Genomic DNA, 9,181 nt, shown 5'->3' with positions numbered 1-9,181 from the left:
TTTGTAAAGAGAGTAGAAGGAAATGTGAAAAACAGAGAGAGAGAGAAACATCAATGTGAGAGAGACACATTGATTGGTTGCCTCCTGCACATGCCACAACCAGGGCAGGGGATTGAGCCTGCAACTGAGGTATGTGCCCTTGACCGGAATAGAATCCAAGACCCTTCAGATGCTCTAACCACTGAGGTAAACAGGCTAGGTCAGGATCTCTGTTTTTGTGCTTAGTACATGGCAAACCAGGATAAAAACTACATTTCCTAGCCTCCTTTGCAGCACAGTGAGGCCATGTGCCATGAGGTGAACCAGGGAAAGGGGACCATGCATGATGAACAATAAGATAACAGGTTTGGTCCATGAATCCTTGGGGCATCCCAATAACCCAGCACTGCCTACCTGGGTTTTCACATGAGAGAGAAACAAAATTCTGTGTAACTTAAGCGTTGTTATTTGAGTTATGCATTACTAGCAGCTGAACCTAACCTTAACTAACTTTGCTTACATGTACATCTCCCTCACCACCACAAAGTAAAGAAACTATGCTTTATCAACTACTGCATAGCACTGTGCCTGAAATATAATGGTGCCCACAAGTGTTTAGTGGGTAGATGTATGAATGAAATAATGAATGAAAAGCTAGCAAACTAGAGGAAAGCCCCAGGGGAAATAGAAAGAAGACATTGTGCCAGTGAGGGGGGGGGGGTGGTCTTCTAATTTAGTTTCAGCTTAAGGCAACATAAATTCTATATTAATGAGCATTTACTTTATGCCAGGCACAGTGTCGAGTGATGCTTTTATAGTGGTGAAAAAAGCAGACAAAACTTTCTGCTGTTATAGAGGTTACTGGAGGCCTGGTGCATGAAATTTGTGCACGGGGGTGTGCCTCAGCCCAGCCTGCACCCTCTCCAATCTGGGACCCCTCGAGGGATGTCTGACTGCCCATTTAGGCCGGATCCTACCGGGCAGTCGGACATCCCTCTCACAATCCAGGACTGCTGGCTCCCAACTGCTCGCCTGCCTGCCTTCCTGATTGCCCCTAACCGCTTCTGCCTGCCAGCCTGATCACCCCCTAACCACTCCCCTGCCAGCCTGATTGATGCCTACCTGCTCCCCTGCCAGCCTGTTTGCCCCTAACTGCCCTCCCCTGCAGGCCTGGTCACCCCTAACTACCCTCCCCTGCAGGCTTGATCGCCCCCAACTGCCCTCCCTTGCAGACCTGGTCCCTCCCAACTGCCCTCCCCTGCTGGCCATCTTGTGGCGGCCACCTTGTGTCCACATGGGGGCAACCACCTTGTGTGTTGGAGTGACAGTCAATTTGCATATTACTCTTTTATTAGATAGGATTGTAGATGGACAGGCATGACAAATGAACAAGAAACCATCAGGTAGTGCTAAATGCCATGCTATAAATAAAATTGCTTAATGTAATGAACTACTTCAGACTGGGTGGTGAAGGAGGGTCACTGAGAGGGTAGCATTTATGCTGAGACCTGCCTGATAAGAAGTTTAGATCAAATAGGAGGGCACTGGGGGCAGAGCAGCAGCTAGTGCAAAGTCCCTGAGGAGTGATTCACTTGGCTTATTTCAAAGAGGAAAAGGCAAGTGAGAGCATAGAGAGTGAGGATGAGGGGTAAGAAGTAGGGAGAGTTCAGGACCCGTGTGCCAAGCAAGGAGATGAATGTTATTCCAAAAGCAATGGAAGCCACGGAGCCTTTCAGCTAAGATGGACATGTTCTGATTTACATTTTTAAAGGCTCACTCTGGCTCCTGTAAGGACAATGGAGCATTTCAGGGTAAGAATGGAACCTAGTGATGTTTCAGTTATCTATGGCTGTGTCGCAATCAACAAGCAAAACTTAGGGTCTTAAAATAACCATTAGTCTGCTATTTTATGGATCATGAATTCTGGTAAGGACTCGACTGGCAGTTCATCTCCCGTTCACAGACATCAGCTTGTGAGGCAGCTGGGCTGGAGGATCCACTGCCAAGATGGTCTTTTCATGCATGTGTGATGCCCAGGTGCTCCCTGGCCTTTCTCTTTCATATTTTTTCTTTTTTCTTTTTTAAATATATTTTTATTGATTTCAGAGAGGAAGGGAGAGGGAGAGAAAGATAGAAACATCAATGATGAGAGAGAATCATGGATCAGCTGCCTCCTACACACCCCCTACTGGGGATCGAGTGTGCAACCCAGGCATGTGCCCTGACTGGGAATCAAACCATGACCTCCCGGTTCATAGGTCCTCACTCAACCACTGAGCCACACCAGCGAGGCCCTGGCCTTTCTCTTTCTTCACATGGCACCTCATCCTCTAGGCCCTGTCTGTGTGGTGTGGGCTTCTTAGAGATGGCTGGTAGCAGGGGAGCTGTACTTCTTACATGGAAGCTCATTTCAGAGACAGAGAGGGAGTAGGAACTCCTAGCCCATGCTACAGTGGGAACTGGCACCACACTGCATCACTTCTCAGATACTCATTGATTCAAGCAGTCAGAAAGCCCACCCACATCCAAGAGGGTGGAAAACTAAACCCCACCTACTTACTGATGCAACAGGGTCACATTGCAGAAAGGCATGTGGGATGGGAAGACATTATTGCCACCACCTTTGGAAAATACAATATGCCACAGGTGAGGAGGCCATTTCAGTAATTCAGGCAAGAGATGATGGTGGCTTAGATTTGGTCATAAGAAAGGTGCTGATTCAGAATATATAAGCAGAATATGTGGAAACTATAAAGCACTAACAAATGCATCTGAGTATTTGTGTAATTTTATAAAATTACATCGGTGAGTGTTGCCCACCACCAATAAAATAGGTCACAAATAAATCTGTTCTATTCATAGGACACATACATCATTGTCATGCTTCACAATGTGCTTTGTTTGAGGAATGAGTTATTTAGGGCAGGGAGTTAGTGAGGCCCAGCTATCAGGGCTGTACAGGGAGATGAACATATGGACCTACTGACTGTGAGATCCAGGGATTGCCACGTCCTATAACCAGGGGTGTGTTAGAAAGTAAAGAGGGCTATCAACGTTACATTTTCAATAGAGATGAGTTCCTTTGCCCACAGAAAGGCCTGAGCAGTTTCACTTCATACATTCAATTGCTTACGGAGATGAAGTTTTCAATGTGCGGGAATCAATGCATCATAGAGAGTATATGAAACATAAGGCTTTGAGTGGCAAAAATGCTGGGAGCTATTGTTCCATTTTAAAACAGGAGAGGACGATCCAGAAACTTGCCCAGAGTCACCCAGTAAATTAATGGCAAAGCTGGTGCGAAAAGACATGATTCTTTCCACTGCATCACCTGCCCCTCTGAGCAGAACACGGCTTTGTTCTGTACCGTGGTCCTCCTGGACCCTTGCTATTGCTCAGCTGACCTTCAAATACTGCCAGATGGCAGGAAAAGAGGTTGTGAACAAATCAAGTCTGGTCTCTCTATTGGAAAAATAACTGAAATATGCTTTGCTAATTTTGACCCAGTCACACCTCTTTGTGGAGTAGACAGAACACGCATTTATGTGAAAATCTTCATGGTTTGACTACTTACCATACTTCTAAATGTCCAATTGAATATTTCTTAAAATTCATTGAATTCCTAAGACTCTGAGGTCATTTTTTAACTATTATAGAGATGAGTTCTTACATCTCTATCCAAAAAAACAAACAAACAAACATAAAAACACACACACACAAACAGAAACCCACAGGGTCTTTTGGATTAGAAAGTGAGAACAACACACCATCTTCGCTGTGTGCGTAGGGGTACATATATATTATGATGAATGTTTATATGTGTAACTGCCATTTCATATGCAGATGCATGGGTTTTTATTTTGTTTTCTCAATATTTGCAGGAGGTAGAGCTCCATGCTGGACCTAGATAAAAGTTGTATGTTCTAAATCACATAATTTCATTCTCAACTACTTTGAATTTCTTCACTTTTTTCTATAGCCAAATAAAATAGACATAATTTGCATCCATTCACTTTTTTTATTAATTGAGCAATCTTATTTAAATAGAATCGGTGGTTATGCATTACTCTTCTTGTGTTTATTACAATAAGATTAATGACCCAACGATCCAGTTTTCCCATGCTAGATTTTGTTTCACATTTGAGCTTATTTGGACAGATATCACCTCCTTACACACTTAATAGATCTATAATTTATCACTCCTTGACCTCTGTGTATGAAGTACTTTGCTAGGCACTAGTGTTGGAGGAAAATAACTCAGGATTGGCTCCTGGGAATCTGTAAATTTTATCTATGAATTTAGATGTCTGTTCAACACGACTGCACCTCAAAAACCTCACACCTTTATTATGTTTCACATATTATATTGCACTGACAAGTTTAACTGCATCCAAGACTGAACCAGGTGGTGTTTAAATTCCCAAATACCTTACACTTGAATGCCTCAGGCAAGAAACACTGACTACACATAGGCACAGATTATAATATTTCAGGCGAGACATTGTCAAAATCAGAAGAGTGAAGGCCTTTGACCATAAATTTTACCAATACATTTATGTTAATCTTTATGCATTTCAGTAAGGCTTTAAAACCAATGCTTAGATATTGCTTTTCTGTAGGTCTTCATTAAAGCATCAAAATTAAACAATTTTGAAAAATCACTATTATAGGACCCCAGGAACTGTCCCCCTCCTTCCCTTTTAAAGCACTTTCTTATTGCCTAAAAATTCAAGTACTCTCTTAACCAAGTGCAGACTGAAATATTTCACTGTGGATTTGAACAGGAGCCAAGAGGGTCGATGAAAGGAAAACTTCTCTCTATAAAAGGTTTATTGTCAGCGCTTTCTCAAGATGTAGGTTCTTCTAAAACAGGCTACCAACATTTTCACAAACATTGACACAGCCTTCTCAACCTCTCCTAGACCTATGATTCAGGTCCTTTTCTTTCAGGAAAGCTCTACATCTAGCCTTTGACCTTCTGGATAGCCAACTCTACCTGCTTCTGCCTCCATCAATATAATGTATATTATAAAAAGGAAAGGGGGATGGGATAGCTTGGCCCTCATGCTAGTGGAAAAGTACTTGAAATTCCTTGCATTCCTTTGCATTGAGCAGCATGTTTACCTAATCACCAGCTTATTAGGATTAGCACAAGTCATTGCTTCGAGCTTATTCAATGAAAACAAACTGACTCCTATAGACTCAAAGGTGTTTTTTTCCCTCTGATCCCAACCGAGGGCAAATTTTTAAGTAGTTTTTGAAACAATATTGGTAAAATATGAAGTTATAAACAAGCCATCTTTTATAAGACATTATCCAACTATACTTAATCTTACCCAAATGTAGATATGTGCAAGCTACGGACTGCTTTCATTAAAGTTTCTCTCTCCTGAAGTGACATGCACAATAACCTGGTGATTAAAATGATAAATTACTATACCCACCTCCAGTGACTGGGTGAGGGAGACCCCTGGGCTTCGATTTCTTATAAAAACAATGCATTATTATTTAAATCACAAACTTGGCTTTGGATTCCTTCTTGTGCTTCTTACAATGCCTGGTGTTCAATACATGTGTTTTTGTGTTTTTTTTTAATGCAGATTATTTTAAATGCAACAATCTTTCTCTACTGAAGATATAAAGCAATCATTGTTTTATTTATGTAGGTCATTTCCCTGTTCTATCCCAAGCACCTAGAACAGATCCTGGCACAAAGCAGACGCTCAATAAATCCTGTTTGAATGACTGAATGAATAATCTAGATTGCTTCCAATGACTTTGGACAATCTCTAAAAATATGGAATGCCATACACTCAGATATTAGGTAAATATTTCTTTATTAAATGATTAATTCCATAAATAAATTCTTTTCACTGAATATAAAATTAAAATCATTTACAAATTATTCCAGTATTACATTTCCCCACCCTCCCCAGAAGCTACATTTTGATAAATAAAAACATTCAGTTTTAAAAACACCTGATTTCTGTTTGCAGTTTAGAGTGCAGATAGCTGCCTCTCACGGACACTCACAGAGTGTCCCCTTCGGGAAGGAATGAAACCCCTCCCGGTTACTTCTGTCAGAGGATGAAGGCTTTCACTGTCCCACTAATCTTACTATCTTACAATTGCAGAACCGAAAGGAAAAAAGCCTAGAGAAAAATACGCTTACCAAATAATTTACAAACAGAAAACAGAACGTCATCAACACCACAAGCTCCAAAATGAAGCAGTAACATGTGCTCCAATATTATGAAGCAAAGTATTCTCCAATGACAGCTGCATTAGAGTCCATCTGCACCAGCACACCTGGCAGTTTCAAAATACCTTATACTACTCACGAATGAGCAATGCATCCCTTCTACAATGAGTCCCTTCACCCCCACCGCCCCAACCCATGTCTCCATGATTCCGGCACTCTTCTCCCCCTTTTGTCCACCCTTATGCTGGAAACCCAGGTGGCATTTAGTCCCTAAATTTGTGAATGTCGTTGAACAGCCTGTAGAAGGGAAAAGCGGCTTCACTGGCATGCGGGCAGTTGTAGTTGCATTTGCAGGACTGGATCATCATAACGTTCTTGGAGAACATCTCCCCATCTTCACAACGGAAGCGCATCTTCACCGTCCTGGTCTGCTGGGGCGTGCAGCATCGGCCATCCACGCAGGAACCGCAGTACTTAGGCCGGTATTTCTTCACACTTGAACATCCAGCATAAGTAAACTTGACCGGTTCTGGGGATTTCTTGGTTTTGCTGCATTTCTTGCCCTTCTGTAAGAAAGACGAGAAAAAGAAAGTTAGGGGCAATGGTTCTCTTTCTTGGAAGAGAGGCTCCCATCTGACCCAGCTGCCCAGCAACAGGTACCCGCAATGCAGAAACTTACCTTCAGGCTGCTGTACATGGGCTGTCCACAAGGCCGCACCTCACAAATCCGGGTTTCTTTCACCAGGCGGCATTCAGGGTTGTCATTGGTAACGCGTGTGGAGATACCAGTTCCACAGGTCTTAGAGCACTGGGACCATGAAGTTGTTTGGACGATACATTTCTGGCCATGTAGAGAAGGGTTGTACAGGATGCGAGGGCCCTGTCCAAAAGCTAGAGAGACAAACAAGAGGAAAGACTTCTCAGAGGCTTGCTGACAACAAACAGATTCAAGTCTTCATTTCTATAAAGGAACGTGTTTCAGTACCAGGCTTTAGGGGCTCAGTTTTAACTTACCGGGGAGCCCCTTCAGGAAGCCACCTTTTCCAAATGCAATTAACTCGTTGTTTCTCGTTAACTCCACCTCTGAGGCATCGAATGTGGGCCCCTTGTCCCGGAGGTCGTCCCTGTCCTCCATGGGGTCCTTGGTACCATCCTCATCACAGATCCACTCCTCACAGCACTGCCCGTTAACTTTGACCAGTCGGGGGTTGGGACAGCCCAAGTTGGGGAGAGAAAGTTCTTGGGGACACAGAGGAATGCAGCCCACGGCGCCGTCAATACATGTGCACTGATGTTTACAGTTGGGCTGGAAACTTTCCCCATTCTGGTAGATTCTGGAGTTATATTCACAGGGTCTGCCCTCTGACTGAGCTGCAAAGAGCACCAAAAGAGAAAGGGAGAAGAGGATAAAGTTAAGATTCCGAACCACGGCCTGAAACTCATACATATTTCTGCTGTTAAATTCAATTTATGGTAAAGTTCCCTACAATTCCCCAGAGACTGCAGACCAGAACAATAAGTTAGTCAGGAATCACTTTTCCGTATGCGCTTTTCGTTGGGCCCAGACACACTGAATTGCATTCCAGACTGCTGAAATCATGTGCCTTTCTGCCAAGCTACCAACAACAAAGCATCACCATACATGGTCTCAAAATTACTAAACTCCTGGACTACGGGGACTATTATTTTTTTAAAGGGGCCAAACCACAAGCATCTTACCTCTGCAGATCCCCTTCAGAGCGGTGGAGCTGGCGCCGAAATTGCATTCCAGCCCCTTGGTGTGGTCGCAGGGCTGCATTTTGCTGCAGTCCTCGTTGAGCTGCTTGGCGCAGACCTTACAGCAGCCACAGCCGTCCCGGACCAGCCCGACTCCCGGGGCGCACTTGGGCGCCTCCAGGGGGCAGTCGCAGGCGGCGGGGCAGGAGAGCGCCTGGAGGGGGAGAAGACTCGCGTGAGACTCAGCGCGGTGAGCAGGAGGGGCGCCCAGGGACGGGACGGGGGTCTCCGATCCGGTCAGCCGGGTCACCCCGGGCAGGGCTGCGTCGGCCAGGAGGCCCCAGACACCTCTTTAAGGGGAACTTAAAGAAAGAGGCACCCGAAACGTCCCCGAACTTTTTAGTTTAGTTTTTCTGTGCCGTGGGCAATCTGGGGAGAGGACGAGGGGCTGTGAGAGCGGACAGGGAAGCGGAGGCAAAAGAACTCACCAGCCGGGCGATCTGGAGGAGGGTGACGGCGGTGAAGAGCGTCCTGGCCGTGCGGGAGCTCATTGTGGCGCGCAGGAGTCCCGACGAGCGCGGAAGCAAAGACGCCAACACGCCGGTGCGCAACGGGCAGACTGCGGCTGGGTCGGGCGACGGGTGCGGCGGGCCGGGCGGCACGGAGGCGAGGGCCGGGCGGCGAGAGGCTGCGGAGGTCCTTCTGTCGAGGTCCTTCCCGAGGAGGAGCGGAGGGCGCGGGTGATGCTCGAGGTCGCTCTCGCTCGCGGTCTGTCCCAGCGCGCAGAGCCCGCCTTTTATATGGGCCGGCGGCGGCGCCGCGTGTTGCAGTGACGTCGGCTCTGTCTGTGCCTTGCAGAATTCTCAAACATCTCAGGAATGCTCGCTGGCGCGGGCTGCTGCCAAGCGCCTCCCCTGGCTCCGTTGCACTTTTTTTTTTTGGTCCGGGACCCAAGAAAACAATCTTTCGTTTTTCCACTTTAAATAACGACTTGTATAGGGGAGGGCTCCTTTTGGCGTGAGGGTGGTGGACGGATGGGGGGTGGGGGGGGGTGGGGAGAGTTCAGAACTTGGTCTGGACTGGGAGGGTAGGAGGACCTGAGAGGGAGGAACAGAAGTCGTTTTGTTTGGTGATGCCGAGTTGACCGGGCAGCCTTGGAAACCCTCACCCGGGAAGGCGGTGAGCTGTTTGCTTGTTTACAACGAAGGTGAGAGTCAAGTTATCTACTGAGAGAGGCGAAGGGGGATGGGGGAGTGTATCTCTGAGCCCGGCAACCACTTGTGG

At 45.9% G+C, this 9,181-nt stretch overlaps 1 protein-coding gene across 1 annotated transcript; it reads right to left on the bottom strand.

The window, feature by feature from the left end:
• Positions 1 to 5,797: 5,797 nt before the first annotated feature.
• CCN1 (cellular communication network factor 1) lies at positions 5,798 to 8,740 on the bottom strand. The gene is made up of 5 exons (XM_080655459.1): positions 8,386 to 8,740; positions 7,901 to 8,111; positions 7,196 to 7,552; positions 6,861 to 7,072; positions 5,798 to 6,747 (listed from the first exon to the last, which is right to left on the bottom strand). The coding sequence occupies exons 1-5, from the start codon at positions 8,446 to 8,448 to the stop codon at positions 6,445 to 6,447; spliced, it is 1,146 nt and encodes a 381-aa protein (XP_080511585.1). The 5' UTR covers positions 8,449 to 8,740; the 3' UTR covers positions 5,798 to 6,444.
• Positions 8,741 to 9,181: the final 441 nt, after the last annotated feature.

The sequence above is a fragment of the Plecotus auritus genome (assembly GCF_963455305.1).
Source record: "Plecotus auritus genome assembly, chromosome: 2".
In the NCBI taxonomy this organism is placed as follows: domain Eukaryota; kingdom Metazoa; phylum Chordata; class Mammalia; order Chiroptera; family Vespertilionidae; genus Plecotus; species Plecotus auritus.
The sequence above is the reverse complement of the archived record's forward strand: the minus strand, read 5'-3'. Positions and strand labels throughout refer to the sequence as shown.

Excerpts from the sequence above, each read along its gene's own strand:
- CCN1 (XM_080655459.1), bottom strand. The coding sequence starts at position 8,448 with ATGAGCTCCCGCACGGCCAGGACGCTCTTCACCGCCGTCACCCTCCTC. Across the intron at positions 8,112-8,385 it reads TCCTCCAGATCGCCCGGCTG|GCGCTCTCCTGCCCCGCCGC; the intron begins GTGAGTTCTTTT and ends CTCCCCCTCCAG. Across the intron at positions 6,748-6,860 it reads CCATGTACAGCAGCCTGAAG|AAGGGCAAGAAATGCAGCAA; the intron begins GTAAGTTTCTGC and ends TCTTTCTTACAG.